The sequence below is a fragment of the Saccopteryx bilineata genome, chromosome 10 (assembly GCF_036850765.1).
Source record: "Saccopteryx bilineata isolate mSacBil1 chromosome 10, mSacBil1_pri_phased_curated, whole genome shotgun sequence".
Classification (NCBI taxonomy): Eukaryota; Metazoa; Chordata; class Mammalia; order Chiroptera; family Emballonuridae; genus Saccopteryx; species Saccopteryx bilineata.
The window spans coordinates 6,681,132-6,704,080 of record NC_089499.1 but is presented as its reverse complement, the minus strand read 5'-3'; the positions used below and the strand labels follow the sequence as shown (position 1 = coordinate 6,704,080).

At 45.8% G+C, this 22,949-nt stretch overlaps 1 protein-coding gene and 1 non-coding gene across 6 annotated transcripts in view; both read left to right on the top strand.

Annotated features, from left to right (window-relative positions):
- The window catches only part of ARIH2 (ariadne RBR E3 ubiquitin protein ligase 2), a 69,961-nt gene extending 50,640 nt beyond the window's left edge, over positions 1-19,321 (top strand). For 3 of the 5 annotated variants that reach the window (XM_066244479.1, XM_066244480.1, XM_066244483.1), the window contains 13 exons: positions 1,167-1,234; positions 4,746-4,809; positions 6,687-6,837; positions 8,033-8,172; positions 9,376-9,485; positions 11,602-11,719; positions 12,674-12,724; positions 12,814-12,835; positions 14,861-15,012; positions 15,610-15,753; positions 16,370-16,438; positions 18,005-18,088; positions 18,309-19,321. In XM_066244479.1, coding sequence (XP_066100576.1) covers positions 1,167-1,234; positions 4,746-4,809; positions 6,687-6,837; positions 8,033-8,172; positions 9,376-9,485; positions 11,602-11,719; positions 12,674-12,724; positions 12,814-12,835; positions 14,861-15,012; positions 15,610-15,753; positions 16,370-16,438; positions 18,005-18,088; positions 18,309-18,380 — 1,245 coding nt within the window. In that variant the 3' untranslated portion in view covers positions 18,381-19,321. Of the gene's footprint in view, positions 1-1,166; positions 1,235-4,745; positions 4,810-6,686; positions 6,838-8,032; positions 8,173-9,375; positions 9,486-11,601; positions 11,720-12,673; positions 12,725-12,813; positions 12,836-14,860; positions 15,013-15,609; positions 15,754-16,369; positions 16,439-17,949; positions 18,089-18,308 lie in introns of those variants that run through there. The other 2 variants (XM_066244481.1, XM_066244482.1) reach the window with 2 other exon arrangements.
- A 3,337-nt stretch (positions 19,322-22,658) lies between these two features.
- Positions 22,659-22,734, top strand: TRNAT-AGU (transfer RNA threonine (anticodon AGU)). The gene has a single exon. It is a non-coding gene; the product is annotated as a tRNA-Thr (tRNA).
- The last annotated feature ends 215 nt before the right edge of the window (positions 22,735-22,949 follow it).

Genomic DNA, 22,949 nt, shown 5'->3' with positions numbered 1-22,949 from the left:
GAGCGAGTGACCCCTTGCTTAAGCCAGCGACCTTTGGGCTCAAGGCAACAACAATGGGGTCATGTCTATGATCACATGCTCAAGCTGGTGATCTTAGGGGTTTTGAACCTGGGTCCTCTGCATCCCAGTCCATCGCTCTCTCCACTACCTGGTCAGGCCTTTTTTTTTTTTTTTTTAAAGATTGTATTTATTTATTTTAGGGGAGAGAGAGAGAAAGGGAAAAAGGGGTGGGAAGGGGGAAGGGAGGGAAGAAACAGGAACCATCAACTCTCACATATGCCTTGACCGGGGAAGCCCAGGGTTTTGAACTGGCGACCTCAGCATTCTAGGTACGCTTTATCCACTCCGCCACTCTCGGTCAGGCCAGTGTAACCACTGTGCTTTAAAAGAGAGTGTAGGAGCCTGACCTGTGGTGGTGCAGTGGATAAAGCATCGACCTGGAATGCTGAGGTCGCTGGTTCAAAACCCTGCACTTGTCTGGTCAAGGCACATATGGAAGTTGATGCTTCCTGCTCCTCCCCCCTTTCTGTCTCTCTCTCTCTCTTTCTCTCTCGTCTCTAAAATAAATAAAAATAATAATAAAAAAAAGAGAGTGTAGGAGCCGGAAAAGCTGCCCACAGACTTTTTTTTTCCCCCCCCCAGACTTTTAAATAATCTTTGCACTTAGACTTACTGGTTGCTAGGCATTTGGAGATATTACACTGGAGTGTTTTTTGTTGGTTTTGTTGGTTTTGCTGGATTTATACAAGAGTTCCAAGCCCAGAGATTTTCTGCAAGTAACGGGCCTAACAAGAAGTACACTTCTCACATGTGGCCTCCTACAGCAAGCAGCCTGAAGGAACACATCAGGGAGCCCATGGCTGTTTTTCTTAAATTGGATGCTCGGTTGTTATTTATTGTGGACAGGTTGGTTTTGCTTAAGTGTCATTTCAAACTAATTCTTGGAAGGGTCATTAATGAAAACAAAGATAGAAAAATTAAAGAGATCTAGGAAATCACTAAGATTATTAAATGGGTCTGAACTTAAAAGACAAAGCAGAGCACCAAGAGGAAGAATTTGAAATCAAGCCTGGACCTGCTATAGACATGAATGTATGCATTTCTCAAAATGTGGAACTCTCTGAAAGAAAGTAGTTATAATTTGATTTTTTTCCCTTTTTTTCTAGGTGTCTCATTCAGTTGCTAAACTTATATTAGTTAATTTCCACTGGCAAGTTGCAGAGATATTGGACAGGTAAGGTACTTGGGAGAAGAGAGATGGGATCACCTATATAGCTCCTCTCTCTGCCCACCTACCCAGTGGTAATTATTGTTTACATATTGGAGTATATCTTTACAGTGTCCATATTATATTTTTATAACACTGGATCATATTATATATACTGTTTTCTCAATATATGCTGAACATTTTCTCATAACTTTTCAGCATATTCTTTCTCCACCTGCTTTATTGCTGACACAGGACTTTATCATATAGATGTTCCAACTTTTTTCTTTTTTTATTATTTATTTATTTATTCATTTTAGAGAAAAGAGAGAGAGAAGGGGGGAGGAGCAGGAAGCATCAACTCCCTATGTGCCTTGACCAGGCAGGCCCAGGGTTTTGAACCGGCGACCTCAGCATTCCAGGTCGACGCTTCATCCACTGCGTCACCACATCTCTCCCTCTCTGTCTCTCTCTCTCTCTCTCCTCTCTAAAAATGAATAAATAAAATTATAAAAAAAAAATACTTTAAGGAGGCATTCTGACTAGGTGGGGTAAGGACCACACATATTTGAGATGTAATTCTTCCCTGCTCAGATTCCTGGTATCTTGGTAATGCGATTTCCTGGGGTTTGTGTAGCAGTTTTATTGCCACATGATAATTGTTTTTATTTTTAAATGTATTTATGCCATACCTCATTCCAGAAAGAATTAAATTTTTGTTATGAAATAGTGGTTTTAAAATGTGTGTGTTTGTGCTGATGCATATGTGATGTGTGTAAGTATTAAAGAATAATAAAGAAAAATAATAATAAACCAACATACTCTTTGAGTGTCCACTCAAATAAGAAACTCTCTGACCCTTATTTGGAGGCCTCTGGTGGCAATTCCTGTTGGCCACACCCCTTCCTTCCTCTCCAAGGTAACTAGTATTTTCAGTGTGGTGTTGATAATTTTCTTTCCTTTTTTTAAAAAATTTTTTAAATTTTTTAAAAAAATTTTATTAATTTTTAGAGAGGAGAGAGAGAGAGAGAAGGGGGAGGGAGGAGCAGGGAGTATCAACTCCCATATGTGCCTTGACCAGGCAAGCCCAGGGTTTTGAACCGGCGACCTCAGAGTTCCAGGTCAACACTTGATCCACTGCGCCACCACAGTTCAGGCCTTCTTTCCTTTTTAAAAAAAATTTTTTTAAGCAAGGGAGATCAGGACAGAGAGACAAAGAAGGGGGCAGAAAGGTACAACAGACAGGAGGGGAGAGTGATGAGAAACAACTTACGGTTGCAGCACCTTAGTTACTCATTGATTACTTTCTCATACATGCTTTGGTGGGGAAGGGCAGCTCCAGCTGAGCCAGTGACCCCTTGTTCAAGCCAGTGAACCTGCACTCAATCTGGTGAGCCCACGCTCAAGCCAGCAACCTTGGGGTTTCTAACCTACATCCTCTGTGTCCCTCTGATGCTCTAAACACTGTGCCACTGCATGGTCAGGTTTAAGTGTTTAATTTACTGATTTTAGAGAGAAAATGGAAGGGAAAGAGATACTGGAACATCAAGCTGTTCCTGTATGTGCCCTGACTGGAGATTGAACCAGCAACCTCTGCTCTTAACTGACCCAGCCATCTAGCCAGGGCATTTTTCTTAAATTACATGTCTTACAGTCTTCTGTGTTTTTCATTTTCTTTTTAAAAATTTTTTATTGGTTGATTTTTTTTTTTCTGTATTTTTCTGAAGCTAGAAATGGGGAGAGACAGACAGACTCCCGCATGCGCCCAACCGGGATCCACCCGGCACGCCCACCAGGGGTTGATGCTCTGCCCCTCCGGGGTGTTGCTCTGCCGAGACCAGAGCCACTCTAGCGCCTGGGGCAGAGGCCAAGGAGCCATCCCCAACGCCCGGGCCATCTTTGCTCCAATGGAGCCTCGGCTGCGGGAGGGGAAGAGAGAGACAGAGAGGAAGGAGAGGGGGAGGGGTGGAGAAGCAGATGGGCGCTTCTCCTGTGTGCCCTGGCGGGGAATCGAACCCGGGACCTCTACACGCCAGGCCGACGCTCTACCACTGAGCCAACCGGCCAGGGCTTTATTGGTTGATTTTAAAGAGAGAGAGAGAATGGTGAGAAATAGAAAAAAACACCCATCAATTTGTTGTTCCACTTACTTACACATTTATTGATGGATTACTGAATACTCGCTGGCTGGGGATCGAACTTGCAACCTTGGTGTATTGAGACAATCAACTAAGCTGCCCGGCCAGGGCAGTTTTGTATGTTTTTAGAACTTTACAGACTTGTAATTATACTGTATGTGTTTCATCTTTTAATATTACCATGAAGTTTGAATTTTATGACATCTTATCCTCTTGTGAACAAACATTTGTGAGGGTTTTCTATTTTTTTCCTGTTACAAGTAATGCAGTTTTGAAAACTCTTGTACATGACTCGTAGAGTCACATAATTTTTGTTGCTGGGCTATAGGGTATGTGTTTCTAAAACTTGACTGGATAATGTCAAAATGTTGTCCAAAGTGATTGTACCATGTTACATCCCCACCAGTGGTGTATGAGTGTTTCTGATAATAGCCACACTTAAAGTTTTACAATCTGGTGATATAAATGGCATCTAATTGTTTTTATTGGTTTTAAATTTTTTATTCATTGAAGTTAGAGAAAAATAGAGGGAGAAAGAGAAACATTGGTTTGTTGTTCCACTTACTTACGCATTCATAGGTTTGTTTTGTTTTTGCCCTGACTGGGGAGTAACCTGCGACCTTGGTGTATTGGGAAGATGCTCCAACCAGCGGAGCCTGCTGCATCTAATTATTTTTCATTTCAGTGTCCCGGATTATTAAGGAGGTTGAGTATTTTTCATATGTTTAATGGCCATTAGTGCTTCCTCTTCTATGAAGTGCCTGTTCTCTCCTTTTTTCCCATTTTTATTGTTATTTTGTCTTTTCAAATGGACTTTTAGGAGTTTTTGTTTTGTTTATTCTGAATATCACTCCTTTGTCAGAATGGGTATTAAATTATCTTCCAGTTTATAGCTTGCCTTTTTGCTTTATTGTGTCTCCTGATGAACTGAAATTCTTAAGTATAACATAATTTTTCAGTTTTACTTTGCATCTTCTATGTCTTAAGAGATCCTGGCTGGATAGCTTGGTTTGTTGGAGCATTGTCCTGAAGCGCAGAGGTTGCTGGTTTGATCCCTAATCAGGGCACCTACAGGAACAGCTCTCTCTCCCTTCCTCTCTTACTAAAATCAACAAATAAAAATTTAAAAGTACATACCCTTTTCTATTCTGAGGCCATAGAGATATTTGTCTGTATTTTCAGAAAGGAATTTAAAGCAGAAATGACTCTTTATGAGTATTTTTCCTATAGTTCAGTGCCTTTGAAGCAGGATTATTATTCTCATACCAATTGACAACTAAAAATATTGAAAGAGAAAAGGTCTTTGCACTAAGGCAAAGGGAAGCTTAGTACTGTGAGTTAATTTGAGACAAAGATACTTTAGTGTGACTGCAACACAATTTCTGCCTTTTATTTTGTAGGTACAAGTCTAATTCTGCTCAGCTGCTTGTTGAGGCTCGAGTTCAGCCCAATCCATCAAAACATGTGAGTGTCTCCTACTTGAATAATAAGTCTCCCAATGTCTATGGCTCTCACTGTGGCTTTACACTGTTATTGAGAACCATCTTGCTTTGTTTATAGTGCAACTGTATGCCTAAAGTATTTGTTCAAGTATAGTCCTAAGTCTTTCATTTCCATTATAGTTTGTAAAGTTTCTCACAGATGAGGAGTAGGAGTACATCAATGCCAGTTCTGGGGCCCTCTTCAGCCTTACCTTCATCTTTAAACTTGCACGCAGCCTGCACTCCATTCCTGCTGGTGCTTAATGTTACCAGCTCACTGCACGCCTCTGACTCTGCCTGTGTCTTTCCTGGCCTCGAATGTTCAGAATCTGTCCCCATCTTTGCTTGTGGAAATGAAACTCTCTTCCCCCCCCCCATTTTTCTGAAGCTGGAAACAGGGAGAGACAGTCAGACAGACTCCCGCATGCGCCCGACCGGGATCCACCTGGCACGCCCACCAGGGGGCGACGCTCTGCCCATCCTGGGCGTCGCCATGTTGCGACCAGAGCCACTCTAGCGCCTGAGGCAGAGGCCACAGAGCCATCCCCAGCGCCTGGGCCATTTTTGCTCCAATGGAGCCTTGGCTGCGGGAGGGGAAGAGAGAGACAGAGAGGAAGGAGGGGTGGGGGTGGAGAAGCAAATGGGTGCTTCTCCTGTGTGCCCTGGCCGGAAATCGAACCCGGGTCCTCCGCACGCTAGGCCGATGCTCTACCGCTGAGCCAACTGGCCAGGGCTTGGAACTCACTTTTAAAGACTCAAGTCCAGTCTGTCTCTCACAAAGGCTGTGTCCTATGATCACTGCCCTCCAAACTTTTATGGTTGTATCTTTAGACCTGTACACTGTATATTCTAGTGATTCAGTCATCTTCTCAGTTCCCCTCCCAGACTAAGTGCTTTAAGGATAGAAACCATATCCCACAATATCTAGCAATTTCCTGTGTATCTAGAAGTTTAACGAACATTTGTCAAATGAATGAGGGCCATGTTGAAAGACACCTTAAGAAGGAGAATTGGGGCTCAGATCACCATGTAACTTCTGAAGCCTCTTAGAAAATTTCAGGATGCAGACCGAGTAAACATAGGAATGCAGTCCTTTTCCTCAGATTGTTTGATATTTCCAGTAAAGTAAGAAGAGCCTATGTAAACTTGTGATAGACTTCCATGGACTGTGGTTTTGGTGGTGGGTCCTTAGATTGTCTTTTCCAGTGTGCGGCGTGTGGCGTGGATTATGGAGCTCAGGGTTGACAGTTATTTCCCCTAGAACAGTTTCTTGCCTAGTAGGAGCCTTCCTTATCCCTCTAAATTAATTGTATGTGACATCTCTTCCATGTGTTAAGGATGAATTGTAACTTGGCAAAAGCTATAATATTTTGTATTTTGGGCATGTTGACATGGGAAAACCTACCATCTTGGACAAGGAAAACTGCAGTGTAGGCCATTACATTCTTTACATAGCCTCAGGAGCTTTGTGACTTGGATTGTAGTACTTGTTGCAGGACAACTCTTCTGTGTGATACAGGGCAGTTTACAAAAGAAACCCAATAAATAGCCTCTAATTCTGAAATCTTAGCTCTTTTCAGCCTAACATTATTAAACTACTATAAGCTCTCATTTTAGCCTTCTCTGCCTCACTGAATCTTAGTGATTCTACAAGCCCATCTTATGTGCCACTTTTTTTCAGGAAGCCTTCCTGATAGGTGCTTTCTGTTCCAACTCTTCTGACACCCGGAGTCCACACATAGCAGCTGTGTTCTGACACTTGCTGCAGGGTCAGGATCGCCTCCCCTGCACGAGGCACCCCTGTAGCCTCCCAGGAACTGAAGTGTCCTCTGTTACTCATACGGCTCTGCCTCTCCCCAGGTCCCCACAGCCCATCCCCCTCACCACTGCGCAGTGTGCATGCAGTTCGTGCGGAAGGAAAACCTGCTCTCTCTGGCCTGTCAGCACCAGTTCTGCCGCAGCTGCTGGGAGCAGCACTGCTCAGTGCTTGTCAGAGACGGCGTGGGTGTGGGTGAGTCTGCCGTGGAACTTGAAAAGGGCTGGCAGGAAGTGTTATCTCTGTTTCTGCCCTGACATGTACTCAGGTCAACTGCGTGTCTGCTTTTGAGCCTGATAAACATTTTTATTGTCAAAACCATTACTTTGCAAACACTTCAGTTTTCCCCAGTCCTGAGCAAAATGAGAAAACTAAGGCTATTATTTGGGCGTGTATGTAAATGTTGGTGTGAGTGCAAGGTTACCTGATGGGAGAACTTGGAGAAGAACTGCCCTTTAAGCTGCTTACCCAATTTTGATTCCCCCATGTGGCCACCATAACTCAGAAACATCCAAAGAATTGGCTGCTATTTAGGTAACAGCACAAATCAAATTCAATGATAGGTTATAGGAGTATTTGTTAATCTATAACTTGATGATATTAAAACAAAATTAGCATCACAGTAATAGCTGCAAAATCTCATGTGTTGGTGTTAATCATTTGCTCATAATATTAAATGTCACAAAACTAAGTTTTTAATCAGGAACTGTACAGGATTTTTAAAATGATACTGTTTTGCCTGACATGTGGTGGCGCAGTGGATAAAGCGTTGACCTGGAACACTGAGGTCGCCGGTTAAAACTCTGCACTTGTCTGGTCAAGGCACATATGGGAGTTGATGCTTCCTGTTCCTCCCCCCTTTCTCTCTCTCTCTCTCTCTCTCCCTCTCTCTCCTCTCTAAAATGAATAAATAAAAAGAAGAAAAGACAAAAGAAAATGTTAAAAAAAAGTTTTAAAAAAAGGAAATCCTATTTATAAAAAAGAATGATACTGTGTTTGGGGGGGGGATTTTTCTTTTTATTTATTTATTTATTTTTAGAGAGGGGAGAGATGGGTGGGGGAGGAGCAGGAAGCATCAACTCCCATATGTGCCTTGACCGGGGAAGCCCAAGGTTTCAAACCGGCAAGCTCAGCGTTCCAGGTCGACGCTTTATCCCACTGCGCCACCACAGGTCAGGTGATACTGTGTTTTAATGGTGCTATTTGTGATGTATATGTAATTTGGGATAATATTTTAGTTGCATCACTGTGAAAATATATTGATTCCTCTTTTAATAAATTCAGCTGTTTCAGGGCTTTCCTATGTAGAATCTGAATTTGTTGGTTGAACTCAGTGGGCAAATATTATATTATTATAAGTTGTGACCCCTGTAATACATTTGTCCATCAGGTTGTCTTTGTTCAACAGGAGTCTCTTGCATGGCTCAGGACTGCCTACTTCGAACACCAGAGGACTTTGTGTTTCCATTATTGCCCAATGAAGAACTGAGAGACAAATACAGGCGCTACCTCTTCAGGGACTATGTGGAGGTATGCCCAGCTCCTGTGCTTGTGACCTCTGTCTTCTTGGGCCTACTTTCCATCAGATGCTCACTGTAGTTGTTTTATAGACAAGGCTGCCATTAGGTGCTGGCGTTTGAAGAAAGAGTTCAATGGATTTTTTAAAAAATTTGAAAATGCCTGACCTGTGGTGGTGCAGTGGATAGAGCATCGACCTGGGACGTGGAGGTCCTAGATTTGAAGCCCCAAGGTTGCTGGCTTGAGCACGGGGTCAGTGGCTTGGCATATATGAGAAGCAGTCGATGAACAACTTAAGTGATGCAGCTATGAGTTGATGCTTCTCACCTCTCCCTCTTTTTCTCTCTCTCAAAAAAAGGTTGAAGTAAAAAAATAATTTGAAAACTACTAGAATGGTTGTGAAGAACACAAACCCTAGAGTCAGACAGTTGTATGAATTCCAGATCTGTTACTTCCTCACTATGTATCCATTGATAGATGGATTATTTTGCCTCTTTGAGCCTTGGTTTTCTCATGTAGAATGATCAATCATCCCCACCTTAACCAAGCAAGCTATTGTATGCCAAGGTTTAAACACAAGTCAGCATATCTCAGGAATTGCTGTTCCTTTCAGTTCACTGTGTGATTCAGCACAGGGAAGAGGTATTGCTTCTTATGCAATTTGAAAACTTGTTCAGGATTCCAGCGTGGTCAGTTTTAGAGTCTATGGGCTACCTGTTCAAGCTTGCTGGTTTCTTGCAACATAGTTTTCATCATTTTTATGCTTAAGCTTATTGGAGTGATTGATAGTCTTGGTCTTCTCATGCGTGTGCTGCAGGGTAAACAGAAAGCCTTGTTCTTTGTGCTGTTTGCTGCCTTTGGTAAATTCCTGAGAGTGTGGTGAGCCTCTCAGAGTCTTAGGCCCAGCTGACTAGGCTGTGTTCCTTTCCATCCTTTGTCCCTTTGCATTTTCATCTCACAGATACAATTCTGTATCCATTTTGTAATCTAACCTTAGATCATTCTAGTGAGTTGCTGTCTAGTTTAACTAAATGTTCACAGGTCTTCAATGTCTGCCTAATGTCTGGTCTTTACAACATTCATCTTGAATTCCTCCAGTCTCCTGACGTAAATCATTAGCTGGAAGAGCAGAAGGTTTTTGAGTACTTAGGGAGTTCTGATTTGGAGGCAGTAACTAGGGGATGACCTCATTGTTTCCCCTTGGTGTGTTTACAGAGTCATTACCAGCTCCAGCTGTGTCCTGGTGCAGACTGCCCCATGGTCATCCAGGTACAAGAGCCCAGAGCTCGCCGAGTCCAGTGCAATCGGTGCAACGAGGTCTTCTGGTAAGAGTGAGTGTGGTGCTGAGCAGCCCTGCTCCTACTCCTTGTGGGGGGGACTGAGAGAGACAGGGGCTTCGAACCAGGAGAGCAGCTCTGCTCTGGGTGCAAGGCATGTACCTAGCATTTCCTGTTTCATGTTACGTTCAATAATGTTCAGTCCAGAGATAAGAAAATGGCACAGATTCTTGGAGAATGTGCTATGGTTCGTGCTACTCAGACTCATGCCTGGAGATTGTATGTGTCTATCTACCTGCACAGCTAATTTACATATTTGTTTATAATCTTTGACATTTAAGTTTTTCTTCATCTATAGTTTCACCCTATAATTTTTAAGTGTGGTTTACATTTCCTTTGGATTTACTCCATTCAGTAAATATGATGGGAATAGCAAAGTGTACGGAAAGTTTACCAGAGGAAAGGTTCTATTCTGATCAGTGTACCTTCATCCTCACAACTGTGTATGATTGGCACTGTTGTTATCTTAGTTAGGTGAGGGTACTGGCAAGTGTTATCCATTAGGTTCAGATCTGTCCCCCTAATTGAGCCTCCCTGGAGCTTCATGGTAGGACGTCAGAGAAATGACATGGAAAATATGGCATATGTGCACATGTCCCTGCCTATTTTATTTATTGATTTTACAGATAGGAGAGGGAGCGAAAAGTGTCAACTCATAGTTGCTTCACTTTAGTTGTTCATTGATTGCTTGTCATTTGTGTCTTGACCAAGCAAGCCCAGAGCTTTGAACTGGTGACCTTAGCATTTAAGGTCGATGAGTTACCCAATTGCACCACCATAGGCCAGGCCATGTGTCTGCCTTTGAAGACATTGTTAAGGGAGCCTATGGCTCACCAAATGTTAAAAACCACTAATGTGCCTGACCAGGTGGTGGCGCAGTGGACAGAGCATTGACCTGGATTGCTGAGAACCCAGGTTCAAAACCCCGAGGTCACTGGCTTGAGCAAAGGCTCACTGGTTCAGCTGGAGCTCTCGACCAAGGCACAAATGAGAAAGCAGTCAATGAGCAAGTAAAGTGTTACAACTATGAGTTGATGCTTCTCATCTCTCTTTCTTCCTGTCTGTCTCTGTCTTTCTCTCATTAAAAAAAGAAAAAAAAGAAAAGGAAAAACACTAATGTAGTTGCTCTCCATCCTTCATGTCCCACATGATGAACTTCCCTGGGGAAGGTGTTCGGCTGTCCACCTCAGAGCCTGGACTGTCCACAAAGTTATGTTGTGTTGGCTTCGACAAAAGGGAAATTAAAATCATGGGAGCCAAGCTGATGATTTTATTTTTTTTCTGACTATAATTTTCTTGCATAGTCAGATGTTTCATGCTGCTACAGACTGTACAGGTTCTGCCGTTTGTGCCCTGTGTGCCCGTCTGTCTGGGAGATAAGCCAAAGCCCCCAGAAGTGAATCTCGGTCCTGCCTTGGGTCTGAGCTGAAGTATCCTTTTCAGAGCATCTCACCATGCCTGTGAGAGGCAGAATTCTTCACTTGACATCTTTTCAGGAAGGGTTGAGCCTGACCGGGTGGTGGTGCAGTGGATAGAGTATCAGACTGGGATGCTGAGGACCCAGGTTTGAGACCCTGAGGTCGCCAGCTTGAGTGCGGGCTCATCTGGTTTGAGCAAAAGCTCACCAGCTTGGACCCAAGGTCACTGGCTTGAGCAAGGGGTCACTCAGTTTGCTGAAGGCCCCCAGTCAAGGCACATATGAGAAAGCAATCAATGAACAACTAAGGTGTCGCAACGAAAAACTGATGATTGATGCCTCTCATCTCTCTCCGTTCCTGTCTGTCTGTCCCTATCTGTTCCTCTCTCTGACTCTCTCTCTCTGTCTCTGTTTAAAAAAAAAAAAAAAAAAAGGAAGGGTTGATACCACACAAGATATCTACAACAGAAACTTTTCTTTTGAGATTATTGAAAGTATGAATGGCTTAGATTGAAAAGAAGTGTCTATAATATTTCAGTATAATCCCAAGTAAGTAAAAGTCTGAAAGGCCTTGAAAGGTGACTTTTCCTCTGAAAAGCTCTAATTCAGAATCTTTTGACTTGGACAAAAGGAAAATTAAAAACCTGACCTAACGATTATTTGAGTGTTTTCTTTTCTGATTTTAAGTTTCAAGTGTCGTCAGATGTATCACGCCCCCACAGACTGCGCCACAATCCGGAAATGGCTCACGAAGTGTGCAGATGACTCTGAAACAGCCAACTACATTAGTGCTCACACTAAAGACGTAAGGACTGTGTCTTACCTGTCATGGATCTGCCCTCCTTAGTGCTGCCCAGGGTCTGACCAGCAGATCTGCCGTCTGAGAGCAGAACACCTGGCCCTGGGGCCCTTACTGGCGGCTACAGATTTTTGCCCAGCTTGGCAGAGGTAGCAGCAGTTTATCATAGTGTGCATTGATTGGCACAATTCTTTTAATAAAATGCTGAAAATCCTAAAAAAGTTAAGAAACGAATTAGAAAAGCACTAGGTTTTATTGACTACCTCCCAGGCTTTACTATCCCTGGGAGGGAGTGGTTGATAGCCACACCTAATGAATTGCAAGACTAATGCAAGTCCAGGCCTGTGCAATTCTCATTCTGCAGCTTGTAAGAAGGGATGGCCCACGGCAACTTGAGCCCCGGGTGACTCCACCCTGTGCCATGCACTAGGTTGATGAACTCATGAGCACAGCTGTGACCATGACATCATTCAAGTCTAATTCATGGCACAGCATCTGACTGATTTCTACAGTATTTCCTATGGTTCCTGTTGTCTGTCAGATGAGAGAGGAAGCAAGCTGAAGAGGTGGTTTTCCTGCCCTCTGCTAGAAGCCGAAGTCCAGACAAGCTGGCTGAGACTTAGTTTAGCTCTTATGCTACTTTGGCATTCCTCCCAAGCAGGCAGGGTTTCTGCTGACTCAGCTGGTGCTTAGTTTGAGTGGCCCCTGGCAGGGACAGATGGTGAAGGCTTAGTGGGGCTCCGCTGGTGCTTGGAATCCTTCAGAGCCAAACATGCTGACCTCATTTCCTTGGATTGCTGTTCCAGCCTCAGCGACCCGCCACATTTAAGTGAGAGATGCTCCTCCCCAGAAGTGTTCACACGATGAGTTACTGGGCACGGGTGCCAGGAGCTTTGTGTAATTTGTCTTAGACCTGACCCGATGGTGCGTGAGCCTAATGGCGCCCTTCTGTCTCCTCAGTGTCCCAAGTGCAACATCTGCATTGAGAAGAACGGAGGCTGCAATCACATGGTGAGCAGAAGCCTGTACCCTTTGCAAATGTGACACGGAGCCTTTGTCAGCGTGCCCTTAACATGTTTTCTTCTGTTTCCCTCTGACAGCAATGCTCCAAGTGTAAACACGGTGAGTCCCAGGCTTGGTGCTTAAGGCCCAGTGGCACAGTCTGTTTCTTGTGCATGGGTCTCCATTGCTTGTTTAGGGAGTACTTTTGTAGGGATGTGACAGAATAAGGGCTGCCTCAGTTTCTTAGTCATAATATTTATGTACTGTTTTTTGGTCCCCCTTGTAATTTCCCTGCTGTCTTGCTGACACATGTAATCAGAAGTCAAGTTTGGGGTGACTTTTAGACCCTCATGATCCTCAGTCATCCAAGAAGATTTTTACATGTTCTTTTTATTTTTGCCAAAGTAGGTAAGTCCATTGGGGCTTATCTGTACTACCTTACAGATACCTTTTAGAACAGGCTGCACATGGTACTGATCGTGGTAAAATGACAGTTTTCCTTTGACGTCTGTTACAAAGTTCCTGGGGGGAGTTTGATTTGGCCTTTCAGGCCTTCATCTATCAGGAGAAGGTTACGTAGGTCTTGCTTTCCTTCCTGCCAGTAAAGAAAATAAATTTACTTCAAGTAGAAAATATGTGCAAATAGGTCTCCCACACAGCTGCTTAGATGCTGACCAGGAGGCCCTGAAAGTCCCCATAGGAGCCCATCTGGTGCTAGTCCTGTGTTTTCCCCGGAGCTCACTGTAATCACAGTGGACATGACAAGGTCTTACAAGGGAACAGTGATTCTGAAGTGATGATGGGCCCAGGGCTGTGGCATGTTTCCTCAGTGCTTTCTGTGTCGTGATTCATCCACTTAGAAAGGGCACATGTACAATCTAAAGAGAAATGACAAAGGAAACATCCCCAGTATTCACCATGTTTCTAGTACCTAAGATGTCCCCTGTTTGTTTCTCCCCAGTCGTAGTCTCCTCATCCCCTGCCACCCTTGATTGCTAACTAGAGAGTTTTACCACCCATACGAGCTACCCTAAGCGATCTAGTAGTATTTGAAACGTTAGCAGGCCACTCTAGCTGATTAAGGAGAGCAGTGTTGCCACTGTCCAGTGAAGACTACCAAGAAAAGGGAAGTACATGACCTCTGGGTCTCTGGGTTTCACTTCAGCGTTCCTAAATTGTATAGGAGCACCATTTGGAAGTCGGCTCACTTCCAAGAGTGAATCCTGGGAAGAGGTTCTCTGTCGAGTTGCTGGTGGGGACAAAATACAGAGCCAGTACTGGACCTCTAACAGAGCTGTGCACGCCCCTCTTCGTCAGCCCACTAGAATTTTCTGGATGTATAGCATCCAGAAGGGATCTTTACTTTTTCCTCTTTGCTTCCCCTGTGTGGAAGCAGAGTCAGAGTTCTGAGCATGAACTGTTGTGTAGCTGTAGATTTTATAGAAATATGTTTTAAAAGAGATGAAAAGGAAAAGCCTTTAATCCTAGCTTTGTGTACAAAACCAAAACCTTCCTGGGGCAGAGAGAGAGTGGGAGGCAGACAGGAGGGCACGTTATGTTTTCAGTGGGCCTCAGTTGAACAAGTTTCTGCTCCTTAGAGTAGCTTAACACAGCAGACTAGTGACCTTTTCTTTAGTGGGTTTTAGAAATCATATTTTTCAATTACAGTTTACATTCACTATTATTTTGTGCTAGTTTCAGGTGTACAGCATAATGGTTAGACTGTCGTAGATGGTAGTGTTTCCCCCTGATATTGCCAATATCACCTAGCACCATACATCGTTATTACAATGTTACTGAGATTCCCTCTGCCTTATGCTGTACTTTTCCAGACTAGTGGTCTTATACAGTCAAGTCATCTGCCTGCATTGGATTAAAAAGGTACAAAGTATGTATGCTCATGGAACTGAGAATATCGGTAGCTGTTTAGATCGGCAAAGGCAGGCTAAAGGGACATGGGATATGCTAAGACGTGAGGTGCACATTCCCCCTGTTAGGAGGCACCCTTGTGGACTTCTAATCAGGTGAAACCTCCCTTTTACCCGAGCACCCCTCTGCAGGATCTGTGTGTCCCACTGCTTTGCCTTTGAAGAATCTTGGGCTTGTCCGGTGGGTGTGAAGACTTCTTTTTTCTGTTCTGTGCAGACTTCTGCTGGATGTGTCTAGGAGATTGGAAGACCCATGGCAGCGAGTACTATGAGTGCAGTCGGTATAAGGAGAATCCAGACATTGTCAACCAGAGCCAGCAGGCCCAAGCCAGAGAGGCCCTCAAGAAGTACTTGTTCTACTTTGAGAGGGTAGATGTCTTCTCCTGCAGCTGCTCCTTGTGGTTCGGCTTCTTCAGTTGACCTGCATGGAATTGACTGGTCGCCAGAGCCAGCACATGCACACGGAAGTCAGGGAATGGAGCTCCTGCTGGGGCCTTGGGTGGTGCTTCCATAGATGTGGTTCTTGGGCCCCAAGGGGCAGCCATGGCTGACAAGGAAGGACGCGGTGCTGTCTGAATGTTGACTTGAAGGACAAGGGAGCATCAGACAGTCTTCCACGCAGTGCTGTCTGAATAGTCAGATTTAGAGGGCAGTTTATCCCAGGGAGACCCTTCAGCAGAGGCCCACAGAGCATGGCACATTTGGTTTCTGAGCACAGAGTAGGGAGTTTTTGTTAGTCCTCAGGCTGGAGCCCTACCTTCCCAGAGGGGCAGGGTGATCTGACAGGCAGACAGTTGCTCTGGACACGGTTAGTGGTGTAGACTAAAGAACACTCGGACACTCAGTCCCCATGAGTCAGGATGAGGCAGTGGCCATGCCCTTCCAGCAGGTGTCTGTTCTGGACTCTGTGGACCTCTGTACCTTCCCAGGACTCCTACAGCTTTCTCCTTCCTCTGTGCCCTGTAGTGGGAAAACCATAACAAGAGCTTGCAGCTGGAGGCGCAGACTTACCAGCGGATTCATGAGAAGATCCAGGAGAGGGTCATGAATAATCTGGGGACCTGGATCGATTGGCAGTACCTACAGAACGCTGCCAAACTTCTAGCCAAGGTTTGTATCACCTCACTTCTCTGCTCTCCTGTCCAGTGTCAGACCCAGACCTCTAAGGGTGGGAGACAGTGTAGGGGGTGAGGGGGCTTAGCACCCAGTGAAGCCCTGCATACTTCTGCTTACGGGTTGACAGTTGCCTGGGCTGTGCCCCCTGAGAACTCAGTCCTCTGCTGGATGTCCAGGGAACCTAGAAGAAGAGTACTCCACTGCCTCTGCCTGCGGGGAAGGAACTGCAGGGGAAACTAGAGCCCTTTTCTTTTTTTGTCCCATCCATGCATCACTCAAAGGAAAATAAGAGCTTGTCTTTGGACAGTTATTGAGATAGATGTGTGGACTCTGATGTCCGACTCAAGAGGGAAGAGCCATTGAGGCGGCTGCTGGTAAATACATCACAGTTTTAAAAAGGAACTGCAGGTGTTCTGTGGCCACTTTTGTTTCTTTTTTTTCCATGTTGTCCCCCACTTCATCCTTTATTTGGCTTGGTCTCATTCCTTTCAGGCCCATTCCTGTAGGGCCAGGCTAATTTGCATGACGGGGTAAGAACTGTAAAAGCCATCTGCGATGCGTGTAGGTTAGAGTCACAGACACAGGGGCTTTGTCTTCTCTCCTGTTGCAGTGTCGGTACACCCTGCAGTACACGTACCCGTATGCGTACTACATGGAGTCTGGGCCCCGGAAGAAGCTGGTAAGGCGAACAGTGCCTCTGCTCTGCTCTCTCCGCTTTGAGTTGCCCTGGTTAGCGGGAGGGCAAAATCAAAAGAAAACTCAATCTCCACATTTCATTTCTCCTCTAAGGCAGCTTCAAAATAAGTCTTAGGTGCTGGCATGCCGTGTAATAGTTAGGCAGATATACCATAGCTCCTGAGCGCAACTGTACATATAGGGCCACTGGCTGAAAATGTCTGTGGCTACTCGGGAGGTCGGTGCCTGTGCTTTGGGGGAGGGTATTCAGCTTGCATGTCCTTAAATGATAGTAGGTGGGTTGTGTCTTTAATTCTTTATCTTAGATATGCGTTGTTCCCCTCCATTACAAAGCAATTCATATCTATTGTCCGAATGTTGAAAAGCATCTGTAATCCCACCAGAAAGAAATGACCATGTGTTAGCATTTTCCGGTCTTTTAAAATTGGTATTATTTATAAAATCAAGGTGTGTGTGTGTATCAATTGACTGTTATGGCAGTTTATTGTTACAGCTGTCATTATTTACCAGGGTGGTTAATACCACTTAAGTATTCCTTTAGATGGGTGTACCATCTTTTGGGACATTGTTTCTGTGTTTAAATAAGACATTGAGGAACATCTTTGTGCATAAAGTTTGATGTTCAATTACAAAGTCAAATGACTTGACTTTTTTTTTCACACCAGATTTATTGATTTGAGTGAGAGAGAGGAGAAAAGGTAACAGAGAGAGAAAAAGAGGGGTGGGGGTCAGGAACAATGAACTCTTCCTGTGTGCGCCCTGACCGGGGATCAAAACGGCAACTTTGCCTGACCAGGCGGTGGCGCAGTGGATAGAGTGTCGGACTGGGATGCGGAGGACCCAGGTTCGAGACCCCGAGGTCGCCAGCTTGAGTGCGAGCTCATCTGGTTTGAGCAAAAGCTCACCAGCTTGGACCCAAGGTCGCTGGCTCGAGCAAGGGGTTACTCGGTCTGCTGAAGGCCCGTGGTCAAGGCACATATGAAAAAGCAATCAATGAATAACTAAGGTGTCGCAGTGAAAAACTAATGATTGATGCTTCTCATCTCTCTCCATTCCTGTCTGTCCCTATCTATCCCTCTCTCTGACTCGCTCTGTCTCTGCAATAAATAAATAAATAAAAGAAACAACAAATAAGTGTTCCTTCCTCCTTCCCCCCTTTTTCCCCTTCCCCTACCTTTCCTATACAAATAAATAAGATTTGATTTGCAAAAGGGCTGAAAAAAATGAAGTATTCAGGGAGTATAGTGTCTTTGAATGTCCATTCTGACTTGGTTTTTACAGCGTCTGTTTCCCTACATTTTGGAGGCATTCTGTTCAGCGGCTTAAATTCTTGCCCTTTCTTTGGTGGTGGAGGGTGATAGTGGTCTTGCCATTTGCCTTTTGATTGGGTTCTGGCCCCAGGCACAGGGACTACCACTGCTCTCTGAGGACAGCATCAGAGCCAGCTGTAGCTCGTGTGAGCCTGAGGTGCTGCGTCTGCCCCTCCATCTGCAGGCCCTGCCCCGGCTACAGCCCCTCTCCTTTTGACCCTCCTGCTCTGCCCATACAGTTTGAATACCAGCAGGCTCAACTGGAGGCTGAGATTGAAAACCTGTCATGGAAGGTAGAGCGTGCCGACAGCTATGACAGAGGGGTAAGTGCCTGCCGTCTCCTTGGACCTGCTGTTGCAGGCGAGGGAGGACTGCATGTTGGCAGATGGTATGGTTGGTGGTGTGGGCCAGAAGCTGCTGCTGAAGGGTGGGAAGAGCTATGCTTTGGATTCCTCGGAGCCCCTGTCGTGGTGCCTGTGGCCTTGGCCGTCCCTGCTCCTGGGGCTGGGCCATGTAAGCATACATTTTGCTTCCCTGCTGCAGGACTTAGAAAACCAGATGCATATAGCAGAGCAGCGGAGGAGGACCCTTCTGAAGGATTTCCATGACACCTAGGCTGGATGTGAATGTGCCAGAGTGAGGAAGATGTGGCTGCAAGGTCTCCCAGCTGCCATACTGCATGCTGCAGGCTCTGCCTCTCCATCCCGGGCACCAGCCAGGACTCCACTCCTGAGAGACACTGGCCACACACCTCTTAGTCAACTTCTGTTTTGTTCTCATCTTTTTGCTTTTTGTTTCTACTATGGTAGAGGCCCTGTTGAACTGGCCTCTTCAGGATTTTTAATTCCCCATGGATGGTTGTTGGGAGGGAGGGAAAGTGTTTTTGAATGACTATTAATAGTATTAGATCATTACAACTTATGTAATTTTCAAAGGTTGTACAATTATACAAAAAAAAGAAAAAGACAAAAACAAAAAAACCAACCATAGAATTACAGAGAACCCTTTTTAAAAATAAATTGGCATTGGAGTGTTTTACCCTCTAGCTGTTTTACATAGAATAACATATGCTGCCTGCCCACCCTGCCAGAATGTGTTCTGCAAGAGGGTGGCCTCTGCTTCCGGGTTTGCTTGGTGCTTGGCCACAGCTGGAGTGCCAAGGGAAGAGCATGGGGGACAGATGGCGGAGAACAGCCTGTGTAACAGGCATGACACACAGGGAATCACATCATGCCTCCTGCCTGTTCCTTGTAGACCCTTTTGTGGTCAGGTGCCCCTTTCTTAGCTTGGCAGTGAGGAGACAGTACAGAACAGGGTCTTGCCACAGGGTGTGTGATTGTCTCAGGTGGCACTGCCTGTCTGTAGGCTCATTTTTATTCTTGAAAGTGAGGCTTACCTGGCTACTGAGGCCAGAGCCCACAGCAGAGCATAGGTGGGTTTGTGGCCTTCCAGACCAGGGGACAAGTTTAGCACAGTGTTTTCTTTTGTCTCCTAAAGATAGAGATAAACTTTCAAAGGGAATTGTTCCCCAAAATAAATTTCTTTTGCCTTGGTCCCTTCTTTTGTGCCAGTGTTCAAGTGTGTAACTGCGCAGGTTCCCATGCAACCGTACCTGACCCTGTCCTGCGCTCTCCCTGGGGAAGTCCAGGCTCAGAGCGCAGCGTGGTCCTCCTGAGCGCACTGGTCTTCCTGGCTCAGGCACCTTGTTTGCACAGGTTGTTTTCATGTTACCTGGAGTGTGTCCTGCATCTGCTTTGGGGCGTGGGTGCTCCTCCTCTCACCTGATTTCAAGTGTTGGAGGTCACCACCTCCAGAGTCTGGGGGTCCAAGGCCAGGAGGGTCCTTGGTCTGTGGTCCCAACTTCTGTAGTGGGAGGGGCTGGCCAGGAGAGAGGGCCGGTTTTTGCACAGTTGAGTCCAAAGGAGCAAGTGGTTTATGCAGTGTCTTATCTGTCCTGAACCTGGTTCTGTGGGCCTTTGAGAAGTTAACTGATTCTCGGGGTTTCTGTGTCTCTTTGATGCCTCCACTCAGGCTGGCGGAGCTGTCTCTGCCCAGTAGGGCCTCGACCTGGGAGAGCTGCTGAGAGATGTGTGAACATTGTGTTCGAAATTCTTTGATATTCAAACGTTTTCACCTCAGTAATTTCCCAGATCCTGTGGTTGTAAACTAAATTATTCTTGAAGACCGCAGACAGCTGTGACTCGTGGGGTCACGAGTACACATCTGGGTGCAGGCTCTCTTTCTCCCTACTCAGGTTTTGTCTCTTCCTGTCATCTCTCACCAGGGGAGGGACTGAGGGGCGAGTGGTAGAACAAGATAGAAGTGGAGCAGATGAACCCAGGATGGGACGGTAGGGAGCTCACTGACCTGGGCGAGTGCCCGCTGTGGGACCTGAGGCAGGGTATGAACAGCGTGTTGGTACACCGATGAGCCTGGCATGCTGGCTCTTTCTGTCGCCACCATGGAACAGGACCTGAGCTGTAGCTTTGTACCGTAGGTTACAGCCTGGCCATCTGTGGGCATTCTTGGGATTGCACACAGCTGCTACATAACACGCCCAGCTGTGGTCTCTGCCATAGGCACTGAGGGAGGGTCTGTGCCTGGTTCACAGCCTGCAGCTCTTGACCTGTGGAGAGCTTTCTTTTGTTCCCCCAGTGGCTGTTCTAAATGGAAAGGTCAGGCAGAATTTTTCTGCCCTACAAGAATAGAGGATAAAGAAGACACTGTTTTCATGAATTTACCATATATCTTTGTTTTCTTCAAAGAAAAAGTTGAGGTAATGTTATCTGCTCAAAGTTGAGTAGTTTATTCAAAATAAACTGAAAGTTTCTGATTATAAAAATATGTGTAATCTTTCTTCAGAGGATCCAAGTAACCTCCTGAGCCAACATCCCAGGGGGTTGTGGTTGGTGAGCCCCCTCCTCCGAAGGGCTGTGGCAGACCCCATGGGCCTGACTGCTCTGGCTTTCTGAGGAGACAGTATCCATAGAGGGGTGTGGAATGCCCGGGCTTCTCCTTTTCTGGGTACAGGCCAAGTCCCTCCCCACCAAAATGGATGCTGGATTGTGGTGAGGTGCTGATCACAGTGCCCACAGCCCCTGCTGAGTCCCTGAGCCCTTTACTTGGGAGACCCCTGGATCTTTCCAAAGTGGATGTGGGAGCCTAAGGGTGTGAAGTATGACAGGGTCGGGGGTGGAGGGTTATGGCTTCACAGAGGCCCTGGGTTATGAAGAGGACTCTGGATAGAAACTGGATGTGTTTGGAGTTTAATACCAGAGGTTGAGGTCAGCAAATACTGAGTATGGGTTCTCACTTGAGGGTCCATTTGTGGTATTAAAGGAATGACAACAACTTTAGTGATAATCCAGGGACGTGGGCAAAATTGGTCACTAGTGAATGCTTTCTCTGAAGCAGCAAGGCCAGGGGCTACTACTACAGATCAGTGGGCAGGGTACCATGGCCTTGGCACCATACCCCTCAGTCATCTTTTTTTTTTTTTTAACTCTTCATTTTAGAGAGGAGAGAGAGAGAGAAGGGAGAAGCAGGAAGCATCAACTCCCATATGTGCCTTGACCAGGCAAGCCCAGGGTTTTGAACCGGCGACCTCAGCATTTCCAGGTTGACACTATCCACTGCGCCACCACAAGTCAGCCCTCCTCGGTCATCTTAAAGTAAGAACAGAAGATAATACATTTTAGCAACATCTAGGGGAAGGAATTTTTTTTTTTTTTATTCCCACCAGATTTATTGATTTTAGAGAAAGAGGAACAATGATCTGTTCTTATATGTGCCCTGCCCATGAATCAAACCTAGGGAAAAGGAATTTTCTACATGGCCCCAGGGGTTCATGCAACAATCAGCATTGCCTATTGCCTAGGCTATATTTTGGGCACTGAGGACATGCCCCCCCTTTTTTTTTAAAGAGAGGGACAGATAGGAAGGGAGAGAGATGACAAGCATCAACTCATAGTTATGGCACTTTAGTTGCTCATTAATTGCTTTCTCATGTGTGCCTTGACCAGGAGTCAGTGACCCCTTGCTCAAGCCAACAACCATGGGGTCATGTATCTGATCTCGTGCTCAAGCTGGATGAGCCACTGCTCAAGGCAGTGAATGAACTCTGGGTTTCAAAACTGGGTGTTTAGCATCCCAGGCCAACACTTCATCCACTGCACCACCACCTGGTCAGGCTATATTGGCTTGTTAAACCAAGTCCTGTCTGCATAAGACAGTCACATTAACTATGCTCTGAGCACACACCCAATTAGTCCTCACAACAACCCTGTGAGGTAGGGGCTGTCAGTCCACATTACATAGCTGTTCAAAATTATAGCCCTGACTGGGTATTTCAGTTGCTTGGAGCATCATCCTGACATGCCAGGGTTGCAGGTTTGATCCCTGCTAGGCACATGCAGGACTCAGCCAGTGGGCACCTACAAGGGTGGAACAGCAGATTGATGTTTCTTTAAAAAAGTGTTTTGGCCTGACCTGTGGTGGCGCAGTGGATAAAGTGTTGACCTGGAACACTGAAGTTGCTGGTTCGAAACCCTGGGCTTGCCTGGTCAAGGCACATATGGGAGTTGATGCTTCCTGCTCCTCCCCCTTTCTCTCTCACTTTCCCTTTGTCTCTTCTAAAAATGAATAAATTAAAAAGTAAAATTAAAAAATTTTTTTTTGCCCAAGGTCACCATACTACTAAGATGGCAAAACAACATGTTCACTGTTAGAAACTGGAAAGACCAATTTCTGTAGTAGAGATGAGAACACAGCCCAGGACAGGCCCGGATTTGACTGTGTATCGGTATTGAAGTGGGACTGCCACCCCATGCAGTGAACTAGCCTGATGAGAGATTTTTGGCATCAAAGGGATTGTAGGTTTTAAAAGGCCAAGAGGCCCTGGCCGGTTGGCTCAGCGGTAGAGCGTCGGCCTAGTGTGCGGAGGACCCGGGTTCGATTCCCGGCCAGGGCACACAGGAGAAGCGGCCATTTGCTTCTCCACCCCTCCGCCGCGCTTTCCTCTCTGTCTCTCTCGTCCCCTCCCGCAGCCAAGGCTCCATTGGAGCAAAGATGGCCCGGGCGCTGGGGATGGCTCTGTGGCCTCTGCCCCAGAGATGATGTAGAGTGGCTCTGGTCGCAACATGGCGACGCCCAGGATGGGCAGAGCATCGCCCCTGGTGGGCGTGC